This window comes from Cololabis saira, chromosome 8, assembly GCF_033807715.1.
Source record: "Cololabis saira isolate AMF1-May2022 chromosome 8, fColSai1.1, whole genome shotgun sequence".
NCBI classification, from domain to species: domain Eukaryota; kingdom Metazoa; phylum Chordata; class Actinopteri; order Beloniformes; family Belonidae; genus Cololabis; species Cololabis saira.
In genome coordinates, this window is record NC_084594.1 from 29,851,002 (window position 1) to 29,872,169 (window position 21,168).

General features: G+C 38.7%; 3 protein-coding genes across 6 annotated transcripts; 2 read left to right on the forward strand and 1 right to left on the reverse strand.

The window, feature by feature from the left end:
* Window positions 1-2,355: 2,355 nt before the first annotated feature.
* On the forward strand, window positions 2,356-10,549 carry nek4 (NIMA-related kinase 4). 4 transcript variants are annotated; one of them, XM_061727681.1, is made up of 16 exons: window positions 2,356-2,596; window positions 4,488-4,781; window positions 4,887-5,084; window positions 5,315-5,422; window positions 5,753-5,907; window positions 6,137-6,281; window positions 6,431-7,048; window positions 7,133-7,177; window positions 7,341-7,481; window positions 7,736-7,900; window positions 8,532-8,598; window positions 8,802-8,914; window positions 9,074-9,159; window positions 9,335-9,549; window positions 9,632-9,768; window positions 9,995-10,549. In XM_061727681.1, the coding sequence occupies exons 1-16, from the start codon at window positions 2,510-2,512 to the stop codon at window positions 10,091-10,093; spliced, it is 2,673 nt and encodes an 890-aa protein (XP_061583665.1). In that variant the 5' UTR covers window positions 2,356-2,509; the 3' UTR covers window positions 10,094-10,549. The 4 variants fall into 4 exon arrangements, with proteins under 4 accessions (XP_061583665.1, XP_061583666.1, XP_061583667.1 ...); XM_061727682.1 differs by having other exon boundaries at window positions 9,635-9,768; XM_061727683.1 differs by having other exon boundaries at window positions 4,515-4,781.
* Window positions 10,550-10,654: 105 nt separating this feature from the next.
* On the reverse strand, window positions 10,655-14,384 carry spcs1 (signal peptidase complex subunit 1). Its single transcript, XM_061727686.1, has 4 exons — window positions 14,238-14,384; window positions 11,260-11,319; window positions 11,086-11,172; window positions 10,655-10,968 (listed from the first exon to the last, which is right to left on the reverse strand). The coding sequence occupies exons 1-4, from the start codon at window positions 14,271-14,273 to the stop codon at window positions 10,843-10,845; spliced, it is 309 nt and encodes a 102-aa protein (XP_061583670.1). The 5' UTR covers window positions 14,274-14,384; the 3' UTR covers window positions 10,655-10,842.
* Window positions 14,385-14,841: 457 nt separating this feature from the next.
* On the forward strand, window positions 14,842-21,095 carry glt8d1 (glycosyltransferase 8 domain containing 1). The gene is made up of 9 exons (XM_061727688.1): window positions 14,842-15,114; window positions 15,207-15,305; window positions 18,082-18,292; window positions 18,406-18,523; window positions 18,622-18,706; window positions 18,852-18,964; window positions 19,068-19,234; window positions 19,354-19,466; window positions 20,195-21,095. Exons 1-9 carry the CDS (start codon window positions 15,099-15,101, stop codon window positions 20,371-20,373), a joined length of 1,101 nt encoding a protein of 366 aa, XP_061583672.1. The 5' UTR covers window positions 14,842-15,098; the 3' UTR covers window positions 20,374-21,095.
* Window positions 21,096-21,168: the final 73 nt, after the last annotated feature.

Here is a 21,168-nt window from a genome sequence, read left to right on the forward strand (position 1 = left end):
TTTTATAATCTTTCCTATGCTACATTTTCTGCAAATTATCAAATTTAATTTTAAATATGACAATACTGGTGTTTCCTTTTCCGTAAGAGGGAGAGAAAGATATCATATTTTTATTGCCAATCTGTTATTCAGTTTTCAAAACTACTGGTTATTTTGGCAGAGAAGAAAAGAATTGCTATCTAATCATAAATCATAAAGAAAAAAGACGTGGGTGTTTTTGTCCTTTACATATAGAAATACCTAGAGTAAATTCCTCCATTGCTGATATAGGGTGTTTCTGCATGTTTTCATCTGTGAACAATATGTTTAGCCAAAGGACTCAAGTTGCTCAAGTTTTGGTCTTTCATGAGTGCTCATGATTTCACCAACAAAACATTTAGAGTAGTAAGTCTTGGTGCGTCGGGACCGAAAAGTGGCTGCCGGACCCATTTTCAGTGGGTTGCAGGCCATTGTCTCAGGTAAAGCTACACATTTTCAGTTTTTACACTTTTTTATTTCAGATTTATGCAAGCACTTCTAATTCTCTATCATTTGAGGTTTAAACTGCACAATATTTTCATTAACTGAATTAGAGAATTTGAACGTTTTCCATGATATTGGTCAGGGCTTGTCACTAACAGGTAATAGTGGGCCCCAAAGTGGGACCAGTTGAGAACCACTGATTAATAGGGTGTAGCAACATATTTATAGAATGAAGCAAACTTTATAAGGTTAGTATTCAAAATTCATATTCAGGTTCACATTGACAGAACATGTAGTACTATGTATTCTACATATTTTGTTTAGCACTCAGATTAAATTCTTCAAATTATATCTTTATGTAAAAAGTGTTTGTTGGTGGTTTCCTGTCCACTTACTGTCCCAATAAAGGCCACTTGTGCTAGAAAAATCAATTTTTTTTAAAAATGGTTGAATTTGATGAATTTCATTCTGGATTATCAACATCGGGTGTATTTTGTGGATAAAGTACATATTCGAATAGAATAGAATAGAATAGAATAAAACTTTATTAATTTAATTTATATTAAATTAATAATGTATAAACATATTAATTTATAAATTTGCTTGTGCAGCAGCAAACATACACACTCTCAACAATTTTCCAAAAAACACACGAAGTATGAAAAGGTATATAAAAAAGTATATCCTAAAAAGAAAAATAACCAATAAATAGCTAAATAATAAAAAAAAAGAGCAATATGAAAAATGAGCAATGTACAAAAGAAATACTAAACAGAAATACTAAACCCGAAAAACGAACAATATTTACATGTGCAAAAATAAGGTATTTAGAGGGAGAAGATTATCGGAAAAAAACAGGTTATTGCACACGAGTGGCTAGTAGAATACAAAATTATCATCAATTTACTTATTTCCGTTATTTTAGTAGGATTTCAATATGGGTATAGACAGTACTCGAGTTGAAAGGGCATGAGGGGGGATTGCATCCCCCCTGAAATAAGAACGGTCCAAATCATCCCCCCTGTAAAACTGCCATCCCCCCTTTCCATCCCTTATGTCATTTCATCAATGAATGTGGTATTACTGCTATTTCAACATTTAGAGTCATCAACAGAAAAATAACACCATAAAAATAACTTATTTGACAATTAGTAGTAAATTTACACTTGAAATAAGTAGGAAGATCTTCCAGTGGGACAAGATTTATCTTCTTATTACAAGCAAAAAAATCTTGTTCCACTGGCAGATTTTTCTACTTATTTCAAGTGAAAATCTACTTGAAACAGGTGAAAATTGTTGTTTTTTCCAGTGATAAGTCTTGTTTTAAGTGTAATGAGATTTTTTTTTACTAAAATGAGACATTTTAACTAGAAATAAGACAAATATTCTTGTTAAGATTTTGAGTTTTTGCAGTGATTTTACTTATACTGTGAAGGACAGAGGCATATTGATAAGTTCAGAAAACTGTTTTTTATTGTTTTTTTTTTATGTATTTGATGTAAGCCCAGTGGATATTTAAAGCTTACAGAAGGCTGCATTTACGGTAACTGCTGCTATGTTTCCTGCAGTGTTTCTGCAGGTGTTTTGGTCAGTGCTATTATTTGTAATATATTTTATTATTTGTAATCATCACAAATTATCTGTCCCCATATGATAAAATCCACATCCCCCCTGTTTTTTGTTTTACAACTCGAGTACTGGGTATAGATGATTGATGTCACTTTTATAGGCCTCCTTATGACCCCTGTGATGAGACTGCGCCGACTCCGGCCGCTGGGTGGCGCTGTAGTAACTGCAGAGCTTTGTTTCTGGCCAGCATCGTCGGCAGCATCAATGATGAGGCTCCAGTTGCCTAGTGACGACAAACTAACGACTCCTGTCGTTTCCTGTCTTTGCTGAATCTCTTCATTCGCTAAAGCGAAGTTTTAAAATCTGGATTGATGTTTTCGTCTCGTCCTCTCTGCCCCGCATTGGAGCGACATAACAGGGAGACTCCTACGGGGAGCGTGTTTTAATGCCTCAGCTTTGAGGAGGGTTGTGAAAAGTGATGGAGAGTTATATTTTCATCAGGGTCGTGGGGAAAGGCAGCTACGGGGAGGTGGACCTGGTCAAACACAAAACTGACCGAAAACAGGTGAGAGCAACTAATACACTGTTGTTACAATAAAAACAGCATTTTAAACCAACCACGGTTTACAACTCCCAAAAACACCACTAGAGTACAATTAGCCCGAAGTCAGCTAAAATCTCAGCGATTGTACTTTATGTGGTTAAACATTTTCAAATCAATCACATAATGTTAAAGTCTGGTGTGTAGACTACAGTAACATCAGTATAATTTGAACATACTGTTTGTTTTAATATTCAAAGAGTAGTAACAATCAATGCCACTTTTGTAAATAGGTCTGTTTTTACATTAGGCAAGGCAAGTTTATTTGTATAGCATAATTCAACAGAAGGTAATTAGCAGCAAGACACAATTAAACAGTAACAAGTCCAGAGATGTCAAAAGTATTCACATTCATTACTCAGGTAGAAGTATAGATACTAGAGTTTAAAAATACTCTCTGAAGTATCAACTCAAGTTTTTTACTCAAGTAAAAGTATAAAAGTACTGGTTTCAAAACTACTTAAAGTATAAAAGTCATTCAGGACAAAAGCCATTAAAAATGAATGCATCTTAGTATAATGCAAATATATTAAAGAACCATATATGCGTACTATTGAGCATTAACATGTGTTTCAGAGAGCAGGAGATATGATGACTAGTTGCCTATAAGTATTGTAATGGTGCAAAAAGTCAAACTTCAGAGGCATGTTATCATTTATCCTAACCTTTATTGGAATGTACATCCAAGTTTAGTTGCAGGAATCTGAGGACAAAGGATGTAAGAACAAAACTGGACAAGAACATTTGAAACAACCACAACCAAATTCACTCTATCCGGATGGAGCAATTTAACTGGATAGTTTTTTTTTAAAGGCCGAAATGAAATAGAGTAACAAGGCTGTTTTTAAAATGTAAGGAGTAAAAAGTACAGATAATTGCGTGAAAATGTAAGGGGTAAAAGTAAAAAGTCGTCTGAAAAATAATTACTCCAGTGAAGTATAGATAACCAAAATTTCTACTTAAGTAAGGTCAACGAAGTATTTGTACTTCGTTAGTTGACACCTCTGAACAAGTCAATTAAAAAGAGAAATTTAAATAAGAAATAATAATACAATACAATGAAATGAAATAAAATAGAATAAATAACAAATTAAATTAAATTAAATGATAAGAAAAGAGGTCAAATAATAAAAAGCACAAGTTGTTAAAAGTAAGGGCAGTAGAATACAGCAGGTAAGTATTTAATTTAGGAGTACGCTTCAGTAAACAGTAATGTTTTTAGGCCTGATTTAAAGGAGCTGACAGTTGGAGCAGACCTCAGGTCTACAGGAAGTTTGTTCCACCGGTGAGGAGCAGAATAACTGAACGCTGCCTCACCTTGCTTGGTTCTGGTTCTTGGGAACCACAACAAACCAGATGCAGATGAACCTCAGGGGTCTGGGAGCTTCATAGGAACTAACAGATCAACCATGTATTTTGGTCCAAGACCATTCAGGTCTTTGTAAACCAGCAGTAACATTTAAAACTCTATCCTTTGACTCACTGGAAGCCAGTGTAGTGATTTCATGACCGGTGTGATATGGTCCAGTTTTCTGGTGTTTGTAAGGACTCTGGCGTTCTGGATCAGCTGCAGCTGCCTGATAGATTTCTTGTTAAGGCCTGTAAAGATGCCATTGCAATAATCCAACCTACTGAAAATGAATGCATGAATAAGTTTTTCCATGTCTTGTTTAGACAGAATCCCCTTAATTCTAGCAATGTTTTTAGGGTGGTAATAGGCAGATTCATTAAATAAAAATACTACCATTTTTTTAACTTTTTTGAAGAAGTCCAAATTCATTGCAATCTATCCAGTTTCTGGTCAGTGTCATGATTGCCATGCATGCATGAATAATTGCATTTATCATTCATATAGGTGTTTTTCTTTGGCTATTTCTTTCAGTATGTCATAAAGAAGCTGAATTTAACCACCTCTTCCAAGCGGGAGCGGCGTGCTGCAGAGCAGGAGGCTCAGCTTCTGTCCCAGCTGAGACATCCAAACATTGTAACTTACAGGGAATCTTGGGAGGGAAACGACCGTCAGCTGTATATCGTGATGGGTTTCTGTGAAGGGGGTGACCTCTATCACAGGCTCAAACAACAAAAAGGGGAACTTTTGCAAGAGAAGCAGGTTGTTGAGTGGTTTGTCCAGATAGCCATGGCACTCCAGGTACTGTATATTGTAAAAGTGGGAGTAAGTGCCATATTGGGCAAATAATATTTCCTTACACAAGAATAGGACAGGGAATGTCAGTTTTGTGATTTTGTTTTTCAGTACCTGCATGAGAGGAACATTCTTCACCGGGACCTTAAGACGCAGAATATCTTCCTGACAAAAACCAACATCATCAAAGTTGGGGACCTTGGCATTGCACGAGTATTGGAGAACCAAAACGATATGGCCAGTACGCTCATTGGGACCCCGTACTACATGAGCCCTGAGCTCTTCTCTAATAAGCCCTACAATCATAAGGTAGTTTGGTTTCCTTAACTTTTATGGAAGGTTAGAAAAATTGCAGACTGATTTCAAGATCACCTTCAATTGGACATGGGATAATATTGCAAGTTATGCAACTGTAGTGCAATGCTGCATGCAGCTGCTGATACTTACCGTTCACATTTCAGTTCAGAATCTTTGCAAGTTTTAATATGTTCTCTCTGTGTTAATGATAACTGGTGATTATTGTGCAATTATTCCCTTAGTCAGATGTATGGGCCCTGGGTTGCTGTGTGTATGAGATGTCTACATTGAAGCATGCCTTTAACGCCAAGGACATGAACTCCCTGGTTTATCGCATTGTGGAGGGAAAGGTGGGCTTTATTTTTACATGTTGGTTTTAGATTCTCTGTTCAGATGAATATTAACTGTAATTAGTCCAAACATTTTATTTAGATACCTTCTATTTTATTTACAAAACAAATACCTTTTCCCCCAATACTTGAATGCATAACAAACTTAGTTTATGAGTTATCTTGTGACAGGGTCATTGTTTAAGTTCCTTGAACAGACAGAATGCACTGTTTTGGAAATTTTTCCTCTTTCGACAACATGTGTTTTTATCCCCTGATATACAAAAATGGCGCCAACAATTTTCAAAGTGCCTGTTTTCTTTTCTTTTTCTTTCTTTTTTTAAAAATCAGCTGCCACAGATGCCAAGTCGATATGATACTCAGCTCGGAGATTTGATCAAGAGCATGCTGTGTAAGAGACCTGAAGATAGGCCTGATGTCAAAATTATCCTCCGCCAACCATACATAAAACGACAAATTGCCATGTTCCTCGAAGCTACCAAAGAGTAAGTGTCAGCTTAGGAACAAACTGCCTCAGCATTCATTTCTTTGCAGTGATTTTTAAGCAAAATGCTGAACCCCAGTTTCTGTTTTTTCTGTATATTTCAACTTGAATAATTTGACACTATTGTATATCCATTCCTGTTGTCACTAAATGTTGCTCCTCTGCCACAATTAGTACAATAATGATTATGTTCGAGAGACTTATGTTAATTTTCATTCACACCAATTCAGAAAGACTGCTAAGTCAAGAAAAAAAGCTGTGGGTGGCAGCGGTGATTGCAAGACCAAAAGTGTATCATCTGAAGCTTTGTCTCAGCCAAAACCTGAGCGGCCTCCTCCAAGTCCTCAACAAGAACCTCTTGATCGTGTAAAATGGGTGAGCTGTTAAGATATATAAGCTCTACTAGCAGTGAGCTGCTCTGCTTGAATTAATGTGTAGATTCATCCTTATCACAGGATCTTCCAAACAATCAAGTATCTTGCTTTGATTATTATTCTATTATTGTATGTTCTGCTTATCTTTAGACAGAAGAGAAATCTCAACAACATAAAAGCTGGACTGGTCTGACAGACTGTGCTCCAGTTGAAACACCACCACCCCCCAAACCACCTTCACCAGATGTTCTCAATGCCAGCATTGTATCCATGGCAACTGTCAGCAACATTGATGTTGACATCCCACTGCAGAAGGGTGACAGTGTGATGCAGAGACAAGAACAGCGACCCCAGTTTGTTATGTCACACCACGATTTAACCAATGAATCTGAAACTGACAGAGTGCACAAAGACAGTAAGGGAAAAGGGAAACCAGATCCCTCCCCCCCTCCTTCTCCAGGTAAGCTGCCTCTGAAGGCTGTATCAGGTGTTGTCACCAGGGGAGGACACGTGAACACACAATCAAATGGGTTGTTGGACCTTCAGCAACAGGCACTGCCAAATCCTGGGGATACATTTTATGTAGAAACAGAGAGAAATGAGAAACAGATGCCACATGTGGATTGTAAAGATGATACTATGGAGTTACTAATAGAGGCTGATATGCAGAACCAAGATCGAAAAAACCTCTGTGAGGTCAACATGAACAACAAAAATGACATTGTAAAGCGTTCTTCAGCACAACACCCACACACCTTGGACATCCAAGTAAGTGTGCATAGGAACAAAGTAATGCTTGGTTTTATTTTATCATCAGAATCCTATTTTTATCTGAGTTTTATGCCTTCGTAGGACAACCTAGAAGCTACGGAAAAACTGTTGGAGCCTCCAGTGCTGGTGAGGAAGAATATTTTGATTCTCTTAATTGATCGCATTACCAGAGTAAATCCCATAGTGTGTCATTCAGATAACATATCATTCAAAGACTGGTCAAAGCTTGCTTTGTATAATTGGGAGATTCTTTTGATACAGACAGAAAGGTGTATTTGCTTTCGTTTAGGATCCTGTGCAAGAGGACTCTTCCTCCTTAGACACTCGGAGAGGTCAAGCTACTCCTTTCCAAAGTGCCTGCTACTTCTCTGAACCGTCCGTATCACACAGAGGGAAGGTCATGAGGCAAACACAGGGGGACCATAACAAGGTGAACATGCTTAGCAGTGCCTGGTATTTTTTTATTTACCTATTTAATGTAATATTATTGTTTTTATCATTATTGAATGTAATAACTTAAGATATAAAAAATAATATGTTCTTGAAAGTTCTTTCATTGAGTCCTCGGTCCGTTTTTGCATCGGTGAACTTGCTCTACAAATTATTTTCAATGTGAAAAGATTTATCACCACTATTTAGCAGCAATTCTGAAAGTAAATTAGGAGTAATTTTGTGTTTTGTTAGTTCAACGTGGCCCCACCAAGACCTTTACCTCAACCTCCTGCTCAGAGTGTAACTGTGGAGCGGAAAAAGAGGAGCAGCAAGACCACAGAAAGCAAGAAAGCTGGTGTGACTGCAGTTTCCACATCAATTAGTTCCTCAAAGGATGGATTCTTACCACTGCCACAGGTGAAAGCAACATCCCTACCAGCCATGTTATTGGACAGCCTTGTGAATTCCCTATTTAAAAGTTTTGCCCAAGACACAAGAAGACAGCTGTGACTCAGGAGATAGAGCAGTCATCTCCAACCAAGTTAGTTATTCAATGTTTGGGCTTGCTGTCCAGCAGTGGAGGGGTTCCTGATCAAAAACATTTAATCCCACGTTGCCTCTGATGTGTTCATCAGTGTGCGGTATTGAAAAAAGCTCTGCCAAGACTAAATACAAAAGTTGTCTGTGTGGATCTCTGTAGGATGATTGATGTTTGAATGTGGCTTGTAGAGGTCTACAAGACTAGAGAAGTACCAATACAGTCAATTTACAATTTACATAATGTAATTCAGTCAGTCTGAAATCAAATTTAGTTGATCAGTCATGAAACTGGGAGGATCGCCCTTGGCAGACCCAGGACATGGTGGAGAGATTATTTCTTGGCTGGCCTTGGAATGCCGCAGTATTTTCCCAGAAGAGCTGAGGAGGTTGCAGAGCACAGGGAGGCCTGGGCATTTCTGCTAAGGCTGCTGTCCTGTGACCTGAATTTGGAAAAGATTAAGTGTGGATGGATGGATCACAGAATTTAAGGGTTGATTTTTATTTTCAGGATCGTCCTCTGTCTGCCAGAGAGAGAAGAAGACTGAGGCAATCCCAAGAGAGTTCCAACCATTCAGGTGCTTGCTGCAAAATTAATTTCCAAGCAGAAAAAGAAGTTAAAGGACAGTTAAATCCAAGAATGAAAAAAACAAACATTGTTACAATGGAAGAGGCATACATTTTAATAAAATATCCTGTAATATATTAAAGAATCAAAGAGTAAGAAAAACACCTATTTTGTTAATCATTGTGGGTCTTGTGTTTCTTTTACTTTCCTTAGAGGTTAATGCTGTACGGAGGGCATCTTATGATGTTGTATCCACCAAAGCTGATGCCTGCCACATCCCCGTAACTCATTCTGCTTCATACTGTGTCACAGAGACGCACAGTAAGGTACAGCTACTTTACTCACTACAACATTTAAAGTCTTTCATTATGTTTAGAAAAGGAAACTACTGTATGTACAAGGTAGATATCAGTCTCTGTATGGAGAGGATAGTCCAATACTGTTACAGTAAATTTAAAATGTGTCACAAGAGTGTTTTGTTACAGCTAATGGAGCCAAGGTCAGATGAGGAAGATTGTGCCTCTTCCACAAGTTCCACAGAGCGCTCAGAGGGAGACTGCAGGAGCATAAGGTGAGAGCACATTTTAGCAGAGGGCTGAAGGGGAAAAACAAGTGTCAACATAAATGATTTTAAATACTATAACCATTTGGTTTTGAAATTCGTAAGAACTAGAAAACGTTCCTGAGATGCTCTGTCAGATTGCATGTGTACATTTACCAAGATGCTATTTGTGGGTTTTCTGCAGAAAGACTGAATCAAGTGACATGCACGATTTAGTCAACATGATGACTCAAACTTTGAGAGGTTTCCCAGACAGTGGACATGAGGTGGACAAAGGAAGAACTGACTCTAATCCACAGCCAGAATTCAAACTGAACAGGCAGTACAGGGACACCCTGGTACTTCATGGGAAGGCTCGGGAGGACGCTAAGAACTTGTCACTTGGTGAAATTCCGAAAGGTTAGATATTTTTGTCAAACTTGAGTACCATCATTCAGCCACATTCTGGAGTATGTTGTAATGAACAACTCTGTGTCTCCAGAAGGCTTCACATCTGGCCCAGCCAAAATGAGACGAGCCATAGAACACCTAAGAACAGATGTGGTGAAGGGTCTGGGCATCAAGCTGTTGGACAAGGTGCTAGAAATCCTGGATGAGGAAGATGAGGCTAAAAGAGAAGTAAGTGGAAACATCAACATAACCCCAAGGTAAAGGAGATGAGCTGTCTGCAAAATAATTCTGTCCGAAATTATTGCTGGAGTGTACACATATATAAAAATATATAGACATTAATTATTACACTGGTTTTATTTGTCCATTGGTTGGTATAATTAGTCAGAAAGGTGCACAACTCAGTTGGTTTTTGGATCCAAACTGAGCTCAGACCATTAATTTTTTCTCCTAGCTGCACCTTCGTGACCAGATGGGAGATGACAAGTACCAGGCCTATGCTGTGATGGTGAGGCAGCTCAAGTTCTTTGAGGATATTGCCTTGAATGTTTAAAAACTTCTGCAGAAGTGGGAGCACACTCAAAAACTATTTTTTTTAAAACTTCTTTGTTCACTGAGCCAACATATTTTGTATTACCAGGATTTTGGTTTTTGCCACAAAAGGTTCAGTTTTCAAGCAGGCTTGTACTGAGGAGAAACCCAGTTAAAATCGTTTTCCACAAGAAGACCATTGTGATTGAAGTTCCGGCTTTCTTCTTCCTGTTCGCATACAAGTTCTCATGTATCATTGCTGGTTTTGAACATTGAATTGTTCCTATATGTAAAAACAGGTAAGGGCAATTATGTAAATGACTGTCAAATATTTAAATCTTCTGCAAGTATGTCATATAGAGCTCAGGATTCCTATGCAACAGTTTAGTTATATTATAGCTTTTTCCTGCCGTATTTATTTCTCCTACAAAATAATGTAAAGTAGATGTATTATGGATATTAACATTTGAATTTTTCCATTCAATCTTTTTGTTTATGTTCATTGTCTTTAAATTGAGAGAAAAATAAAATATTTCAATTAAACAAAAGGAAAGTGTCAATTATTTTTGGGTATATAAAACAGTGACAGTAACTTTTTTTTAATAGAAATACAAACGTTACATCCCATTTAGAAAAGAAGATCAGCAGTTTATTTCAACCACGTGTTTTAGTATAAAGAAAGAAAAAAAAAAACAACTCAGAAGGTTTCTTGTGTGTTTTTTGTGACGATCTCCAAAATAATTATCATAGCCAGACAGGACGAAAGCAGAGTTATTTGTGCTTCTTCTTCTTGATGCTTTCCTGGGGCTTTTGGTTGGATTCTCCATTGCTCTCTGGCAGAAGTGGCTGCCAGGACAGAGGATTCTTCCTGTACATGGGCCATGGAGGCAGGGTCAACTGAAGCAGGGGACAAAAAAAACAAGATTTGTCAGTGTTTTTGGTCCCCCATAAAAATGTATTACAACAAGAAAGATTGGTTTGCTAGATTTGGTGCGAAGAACACCTAAAACTTACCAGACAGGACACAGCGAAGCCACCCAATACTATGTAAACTGTCCACCCAAACTGCTCAATGATCAAACCATAAATGAATCCAATCACCTGTACAGACAATACAAAAAAATATGCATTAGTAAAACAGAACGCAAGTAAGCAGTTAGCTGCCCTACACGTGTCATGACTACTTACTGCTGAGATGAGTATAATTCCCTGGAAAATCTGTTCAGCCAGTTTCTGGCCCTTGTAATCCTGAAACACAGATGTATGATAATAACAGTCAGCGATCAATGATGATGATGATGCCAGTGTTCTGCCAATCCTTGCTACCTGCCGAGAAATGCTACTTTGTGGTTCTGCGCATGCGCACAGTCGATTTTCAACGTTTGATTGCCACGCCAATCATTTCTTGCACCATATAAAATTGATAATATGGGATGTTGAGTATTTGATCCTTCAAAATACACGACCCATGACATGAATTTCATTACACTTTGTGAACATTATACGATAAAGAGGAAAAAAAACAATTCTATGGCTTTATTTGATATTCATTCAGTCGTCATTGGCCTTTATTTAGCCAGGCAAGTCATTAAGAACACGTTCTTATTTACAATGAAGGCCTGGCAAGAGACAAGGACAACTTGGGGGAAAAAGGAAGTGGTTTAGGGAGTAAAACACAGTAAAATTGTAGCTCTACAAAACAGGGCTGGGCGATATATCGAGATTTTAATATATATCGATATATTTTCAAACGCGATATGGTACAAGACAATGGCCGGGTTTCCCAGATCCAACCTCTCTTAAGGATTTAAGAGAGGTTCAAAGAAGGTTTGAACTAAGAGAGAACCCTAAGATACGGGTGTTTCCCAGATGACTTCTTAACACCGTCCTTTAGTTTCGCTCTTTCAGACGCTCTTTGGAGCAGCTGTCCGGTTCTGAAACCAAATGAATCGATGCCAGGCAAATCGATCACCGATCACTATCAGCGCATTTTCACACGCAGCACTGCTGCCTAACGCACTAATTCACTGCTGCCTGTGCGTTATAATAAAAAATTAAGATGATAAATATAATTCAATGACCCTTTTTCATCCAAACGGTGCGTTACTCCGTTATTTCTGGCTACAGTGAGGCTTTTTTTCCCCACACACGGAGACCGGGAGTAAACGGGGTGGGCGTGTGTGTGCATTCAAAAACATGAGCCAAGAGAAGGCGAGTTTCGCAAATCGCAACGTGGAATTACAGCAATCCCTGGTTTTTCGCAGGGGTTATGTTCCAAAAAGAACCCGTGATAAGTGAAATTCTTTTTACAATTATAGAGGGCTTCAGATTGCAGAGATCATCCCCGCCTCGCACGTATTCCTCCTCTTCTGAATGATGCGGCATCCCGACTCGCGCTGTATACAGCGCGAGTCGGCAGGTGGGTTTTTTCAAGAGAAGAAAATAGTTATGGGTCGTTGTCTTCGCTCTTTTTTCTTCTGGGCAAAAAGATTCTTTAATATAAACCGACACCATTGATTATATTTGAGACTGTAATGAACGATTCATCAAAGGATCTCGTTCTTTAGCTGCTGCTTCCCTGTCATCACATAGGTGCGCTCGGGCTCGGGCACGGCGCAGGAGGATCGGTGTCCCGGCTGCCTGACAGCCCGGTCCGACACACGTCCAGGGGATTGAAGTGCTGACGCACGAATGCGTTCATAAAAACAGTTCTGCTTCGCGCACGGCGATGCGGTTGATTTGCAGCGAGAACATGATGTATAGCAGCCAAATTATCAAATAAATGATATTCATGATGATCATTTTATTTGTGCGTAAAGCATAAAGCATATACAGGAACACACTTGTTATTCCTTATTTTTCTTTTTTTTCCCCCTTTGCTGTCACCAATAAATGCTAAACAATATAAATCTAAAGTATAAAATAGATCAAAATTTGTGCGGGGTGCATTGTTTTAATATCTCATTGCTTGGTGTGATATTGATTTGCCTGACGCGGCTGGATCTGTGAGTCTTTGTTCACTAAGATGGTTGTAAAGACTGGGTCAGCAGCATCTTTCATTTCCTTCTTAATGAAAGAGATACTTAAGCTAAGAGCGACTCTGGGAAACGCGATTTTCTTTCACAGGCTCCTTAAGAAGGTTTGAAAGAAGTCTTTCGCTGTTAAGAACTACTTAACTGATCTGGGAAACCCGGCCAATATCGTTTATATCGATATAGCTTATTTTGCGACAAATTGACTGTACATCAACGCTGACCCCTCTCGCTGGCAAAAAAGTACCTTTGTGTGCTGAAACCTGACAGTGTTGACAGGTTAGTTTTCCTGGCACAAAATCTGTAAAATGTGTTGACTTATTGTAATTATTTGAGATCTGCTCAAAGAGATGCAATATCTGTTTACATGTTTTATTTGAGATTTGCACAAATGTTTTGTTATTTGCACAACTGTCAATCTCAGTGGAAAAGTCTGCCTGTTACTGTCTACATTGTATTAATTGCACAGTGTATTTTAATTTAATTGTTATGCAGGAAAGGGATATTTGTTTTATTTTATTCAAGAAGCATTTTTATTTTATATATGCAGGCAGTTTATTTTTATTTCATTTGTTTTATACATTTTAATATTGTGCAGACCTCTGTTAATAAAGGAACCTGTGTGACATTTGGCACGAGGCTTTGTATTAAAACTGACTGTTTTTTTAAGGGTTTGCCTCAGAAAAAAATGAAGCTAACAGAGATGCTATGCTATAATGCTTTGGGGGAAACCCCAATTATGGCACAGAAAAAATATCGATATATATCGAGTATCGCCATTCAGCAAGAAAATATCGAGATATGACTTTTGGTCCATATCGCCCAGCCCTAACACAAAAGGTAGAAATCCATTAGGGAGCATGTTTTGGCAAAGCAGCAGAAATTGGCAGAACACTGAGCAATGGATCCATAAGAACACATTTCCTGCTTTGTTACTCTTTATCTTAATCCTAGTAATAAGCTCCCTGTGATGATGTTAGCCTCACATTGATGAGGATGTTAATGAGCAGCTGTTTCCAGCGCAACCACAGCTCCGAGCAGCTAAAGTGACGCGGGTTAACTCTGGCTGCACCAATACAATCAACGGTGACTGGTTTGCAGCTTCCCGTCAAATATTAGATAATTATATCTTACCATATGCGTGGGGATGGACTTAAAAATAGACAGCATGTTTCCACTTCAAATGATTTTCATTTACAGAAATCCAAGCTGTTAGGCTTCCGGTTCCAGAGAGAGACGTCGAGTTGTGAAGGACCCGTCTGCGCGCTCCCGCGCTCTTTAAGGATGATTTATGGTTCCACGTTACACCAACGCAGAACCTACCCCGTACGGGGCGCGTCGCCGCGTACCCTACGGCGTAAGCCTGCGTCGATTTAACGTGGAACCATAAATCAGTCTTTATTGGCGGGCACCGGCGCAACTTTGCTGATTCATAAATAATCAGGATAGGGTAAAGCGCTCACAGTTAAACCCGGACCTGCTTGTAAATCTGTGGAAAGCTTTGCTTTTTCTACAAGACTGCCCTACAAAGTGCACCACATAGATAACCATTTTGCTTTTATCTGTACTATATTTTTGCCTTGTGTTTTTAGTCATTAAAACACATATAGATATAGTAACATAACTTTTATTTTTTTGCCAAACTGAAAATGTAACCGGGGTATTTTTTGTTTTATTCATACGTTTTCGGTCAGGCGCCACTTTAAACACCTACTATAGTGCTTTCGGGGTAGCGGATTGGACAAACTTGTTGATGTTGAGTTGGCAGTTTGGCTTTAATGTGATTTTTTTGTCTTTCAGGGTTTGTGTTAACACTCCGCGAAGGTTGAGAAAATCTTGCTTTTAAAGCATACTGGTGCACGGTTGCAGGCAGCACTAGTGCGGCTGGAGAACAGGCAGACAGTTTACATTCAAGTCAGCCTCGGCACTTTCACACCATTGTTTTAATCCTGTTTACGCCATCAAACCTGCTGAAAGGACGGTGCTACTGTTGTCATGACGCTGAGGAGAGGTGGGACGATTTGTATTTGTGATATTTGTGATATATTCGGTGCATGTCTGCGCAGGTTTAAGGAAACATCTCACACATCTCTCTGTTCCCAGTAAACGTGGTGATCCTCGTCCTGCTGGCCGTCGCCTTCCTCATCATAGTCCAGAGAAACCTGCTCAACATCAGTGACTTCCTGCATAAAGAAACCCCAGGTATGCTCGTTCAGAGGCTCAAATAGCACAATTCAAGAACAAGGGGATTCAAAGTGCTTTATAAAGACATTAAAATATAAATAAAAAGCATGATTTAAAGCAATAAAACAAAATATAATATTATACAACATTTAGATTAGATTAGATTTATTTATTGTACCCTTGGGTAAATGTATCTTGGTGTAATTATTGACTCAGACCTGAACTTCAACAGCCATCTAAAGTTTATCACTAAATCTGCCTATTACCACCTGAAAAACATTGCTAGAATTAAGGGAATTCTGTCTAAACAAGACATGGAAAAACTTATTCATGCATTCATTTTCAGTAGGTTGGATTATTGCAATGTCATCTTTACAGGCCTTAACAAGAAATCTATCAGGCAGCTGCAGCTGATCCAGAACGCTGCTGTCAGAGTCCTTACAAACACCAGGAAACTGGACCACATTACACCGGTCATGAAATCACTACACTGGCTTCCAGTGAGTCAAAGGATAGAGTTTAAAATCTTACTGCTGGTCTACAAAGACCTGAATGGTCTTGGACCAAAATACTTGGTTGATTTGTTAGTTCCTATGAAGCTCCCAGACCCCTGAGGTTCATCTGGATCTGGTTTGTTGTGGTTCCCAAGAACTAGAACCAAGCAAGGTGAGGCAGCGTTCAGTTATTCTGCTCCTCACCGGTGGAACAAACTTCCTGTAGACCTGAGGTCTGCTCCAACTGTAGATCCTTTAAATCAGGGCTAAAAACATTACTGTTTACTGAAGCGTACTCCTAAATTAAATACTTACCTGCTTTTTTCTACTGCCCTTATTTTTAACAGCTTGTGCTTTTTATTATTTTACTTATTTTCTTATCATCTTATTCTTAATTTTTTCAATCTTATTTGTTATGTCTTGCCGCTTTTAATGTCAATGTAAAGCACTTTGAATTACCTTGTGTTGAATTGTGCTATATAAATAAATTTGCCTTGCCTTGCTTAAATTTGGTTTACAGTGAGTGATTCATCTCGTATTGTACATACAATCAAAAACCATACACTCAACGCAGGACAAGATAAAGTGACGACAGTGCTTTGGCTAAAAGAACAAAGAACAAAAAGGACGACCCCAAGATAAGAAGCAAGATAAGTTAAAACATCAGTAGATAAAAAAACACTAAAATATTCAAACCAGGCCAAAGGATAAAAAATGTGCCTTTTCATAAAAACAAGATAAAGGAAACAATACAAAACATAAATACAAGGTTATGTTGCAGTTCCCTCACTTATTAATGGGACTGATGGCTGCTGGTACAAAGCTGTTTTTGTAGCGTTTGGTTTTACAAGCAGGTACCATGAACCTCCGACCTGATGGAGCAGCTGAAACTCACCTTTAAGAGGGTGGGAGTTGTCTTTTAAAATAGAGCCAGCTCTCCTCTGTAACTGTTTAGTGTACATGGATTCTGGATGAAGCTGAGACTCACCAATCAGCTTGCTCGACCATTTCACGATTTTTGTTTAAACAATTTTTGTTTTTAAAGGACACATTTCCAAACCACGAAGCAAGACAGAAAGATAAAACTGATTCTATAAAAGAATGATAAAACAAGATCAGCATGGTCCTGGCAATGTTAAAAGTGGACAGTTTTCTCAGACAAAACAGGCGCTGGCGTTTCTTTTTGTACACAGCTTGACAGTTTGCCTCAAAGTTCAATTTGTTGTCGATGACAGTTCCAAGATATTTATATGTGCTGACTTACTCCACTGTCTATATCACGTCTATATATCTCCATATATGTATAGTAAATATAACGAAGGGTCCTCTCCAAACTGTCAAAAATATAAGACTACTTTAGGAACAAGATTGCACTGTCTTTGGGAATGTGAAAATATTCAACGTTTCTGGCAAACGTACGTAATGAGGTTAGTGTGATAATCGAACAAGAATTACAGCCTAACCCACTACTATGTCTATGGGATGGATCCCTGAATAACTAAGACGGCATAAAAACACTTTACAGTCTTTGCTTATGTTGGGCCGAAAGGCTATTATGACTAAGTGGGTGGGAGAAGAACCTCCCTCAACACATTTGTGGAAGTCGTTGATAGCAGACTATATTTCTCTGGAAAGACTGAGATTTGGAATTAGTGGTCACAGGTGCCTTTTTATCGCAACATTTGGCAAAGTGTTGGAGTACCTGGGAACTGCCTGAAATGTACGATTCACTGAGGACCTTAGGAATCATTGCTGTATATTCTGGATTTGCTACATATTTCAAATTATTTGTGTGTGTGTGTGTGTGTGTGTGTGTGTGTGTGTGTGTGTGTGTGTGTGTGTGTGTGTGTGTGTGTGTGTGTGTGTGTGTGTGTGTGTGTGTGTGTGTGTGTGTGTGTATATATATATATATATATATATATATATATATATATATATAATTTTAAAAATGCATAATAAAAAGAATGTTTAGAAAAAAAATAAAAACAAAATAAAATGTACAGGACTCAAACCTCAGGGACTCTAACCCGCTCAGAGTTTACACGAGTTAAAATATGATTAAGTTTTGAAACTCAAATCCAAAAGTACCAGTGTAGAAAGGAGTTTAAAATCAGTAATTAAAGACAGACATACGTCAGTGAAAAATAATTAAACAAATGAGATGCAAGAAATAAGGGTTGCAGTGCATGGTGATGGATTACTGAAATGCTACTAAATAAAAAAGTTTTGAATCTCACCAGAAAGACTCTGGACATTGTAGCAGAATGACAATATAAGTTGTGAACTGTGTGTCCATCTAGATGCTGGGATGATTCTCCCCTTCGAGGGCGAGCTGTCTCCAGATCTCAGACTGGAGTGGAGGAGGACGGGAGAGGAGATCCCGCTTCTCATCACTGCTGCAGATGACAGACTTGGAGCTGTGATCGCTGCCATGAACAGCGTCTACCACAACAGCAAAGCCAATGTTGTCTTCACCATTGTAACCATGAATGACACAGTGGATCATCTAAAGTAAGATTAGAAAATAATTAGTGTTTATGTTACACTTGCCTCTAACATTTTCTTCTTTTTAAATATTTAACTTAAGTAACCTGTCATATCCTTTGTACATCTTTTACCAACAGGAGCTGGCTGAGTAGTACAAAATTAAAAAATGTCAAACACAAAATAGTTATTTTCAGGCCAGAGCTACTTAATGGGAAAATTTCAAAAGATCCAAAGACACTGGAGGCTGCAAGACCAGTAAGACCGCTGAATACACTATGACCATACAAGAATAACCAGACTGTTGTTTATCCACGTTTACATTTAATCATATGAATTAATGGTATGTTTCTCAGTTGACTTTTGCCAGGTTTTATTTGCCTCTGTACATACCCGAGGCAGAGAAAGCCATTTACTTGGATGATGATGTTATTGTGCAAGGTAAGAAAATGTCAGTGAAAGAGGATATGGCATTATAAACCAGATTAAGTCTATTTCACCTTAAACACACTTTTGAATGGTAAGAAAAAAAGGATTTTCCTGGATGTAACTGAATCAAACATGTATCTGTTGCGTTTGGCCACAGGAGATATTCAAGAGCTTTATAACACCAACCTTAAAGCAGGACACGCAGCTGCCTTCTCCGATGACTGCGACTCAGCATCTGCAAAAGGCATCATTCGAGGGGCTGGAAATCAGGTGGGCATCTCTTTCAAGAGTTAAGTTTTGGTTGTGTTATAGAAAAAGTGACAATGTATAGAATGTGGCTGTGCTTGATTAAACAACTAATCTTTTTCTGTAGAACAAGTATATCGGTTTCCTGGACTTCAAAAAGGAAAGTATTAACAAGCTGGGGATGAAGGCAACCACATGCTCCTTCAACCCCGGGGTTATTGTCGCCAACCTGACTGAATGGAGGGACCAAAACATCACCCAACAGCTGGAGCACTGGATGGAACTCAACACTCGGTACGTTTCCCACAAAAATGACGGATCGATAGAAAAGAGGCTTCTTTTAAAAAACATATACTGTGCATTTAATCAGTCAACTTTTGTTCTCATTAAACTACATGTTCTTGTTTCCTCAGGGAAGACCTGTATAGTAAAACACTTGCGGAAAGCATCACTACCCCTCCACTTCTCATTGCTTTTTACAAGCGCCATTCCTCCATTGATCCATTGTGGCACGTGAGACACCTTGGTAAGTTTTGGTCGCCTAAAAATCTAGATGTACCACTAGTTTGTTTTGCAGGTATATCTAGCTACCATCTGTTGGAGCTTATTAACTATGCTCAAAAGTCACGGGGAGCCGGTCGTATCAGTCTGTCATTGTAGGGAGGGTCTCTGGGTGATAACGGAGTAGGTGGCTGCAGCGGAGGATTAGCAGCTGTTTGAAGAGGCTTTGGCATTGACCCTTTTTAAAACTTGGACTTTTTCTCTGAAAATTAAAAGACGGCACTAAAAATCATTCCTTTGCAAAGTAGGTGTATTTGCCGTTTTGCTGACAGGCTGTAGCAAAAGTTTAATTTACCCTGTTACACGAAACACTCTCGTGGACTGGTTTCCGTCGCTCTGAACACGTCACCTTGTTTGTTGCTCTGATTAGTCGTAGCGCTAACCACCTGCGTGCAAAGGCAGTCTGATAAACTGCACTGTGGATTGGGAGACCCTACATCTTTGTAGATGTGGGTCTGATCTATCAGGCTCAAGTTTTGGTTCTTTCCCGTTAAAAATATTTGTTGATACTCCTAGAATATTTACTCTTATCAGGTTGTATTAGTTTCATAAGAATTGGGCTGCTTCAGAACTTTGTAGATACTTGTAATTAATCTATTCACACTTACCGTATATGCAATCATCTGTTATGCCTATTTTGTATAGGGGTAATAATAGCACATAAAGAAATAACAGTAAAATTACATTTTTCAGGAACTACAGGCGCTGGAAACCGCTACTCCCCCCAGTTTGTGAAAGCCGCCAAACTCCTCCACTGGAATGGACACTACAAGCCTTGGGGGAGAACATCCTCATTCTCTGATGTGTGGGATAAGTGGCTCATTCCTGACCCCACAGGAAAGTTTCATCCCGTACGAAGACACAGTGACTAAAGCATTTCGACCCCCCCGGTCCCAGTTGGGGAACAAAGTGGTGTCTTCCTTTCTCAGGGATGAGGAAAAGCCCTTTCCTTTGCCAGACCATTGTTACATGGACCTCCTTAGGTCGACATCACTGGGGACAAAGTTATTTTCTTTATAGGAAACATACCATTTCCTCAATCACTATGATAAACGATTGAAAGCAGACTGTTTCACATTCATTTCTCATGCTTTCTCCTGAAGAGCGCTGCTTTTACATTTTCTGTTGGCGAGACTTGTGCCAAAATATTCAAGCATTTACACCATCATTGTTACATAATGGCCTTAGAGGATGATTGCACGCAGCTAAATTATGTTTTTATAGCATACTAAAGGATTTTACAAGTAGCAGAGCTGTGGTGGAGCCGTTTCCCTCTTCCCCGATGGTCCAGTCTGAATTATGTCACGTTACCACTTCAGGTCAATTGTTTCAACTTCTTTTGACTTCTTTGCTCAAACTTTATTAAAGTTAACAGTACAGCCTCATTTTTATTTGCCCCGATATGCGTCACTCATGTTGAAGTACCCCCCCAACTGTATTTAGGTCACTAACCCAACTTGACCTTTGCAGAAGCTTAACATATTTGCACAAATGTCCTATGCATCATCTTTACTGTTGGGATTTTTATATGTTGAAAAACAATTACCTCGCCATTGTAACATTTTGTACATGAAATAAATTTTTCTTCATTATGTACCTTGAGTTTTTTTCCTTTTTCTAATGATACGCGCCACGTCCATTGGGGACCAAACATTGTTAAAAAACAA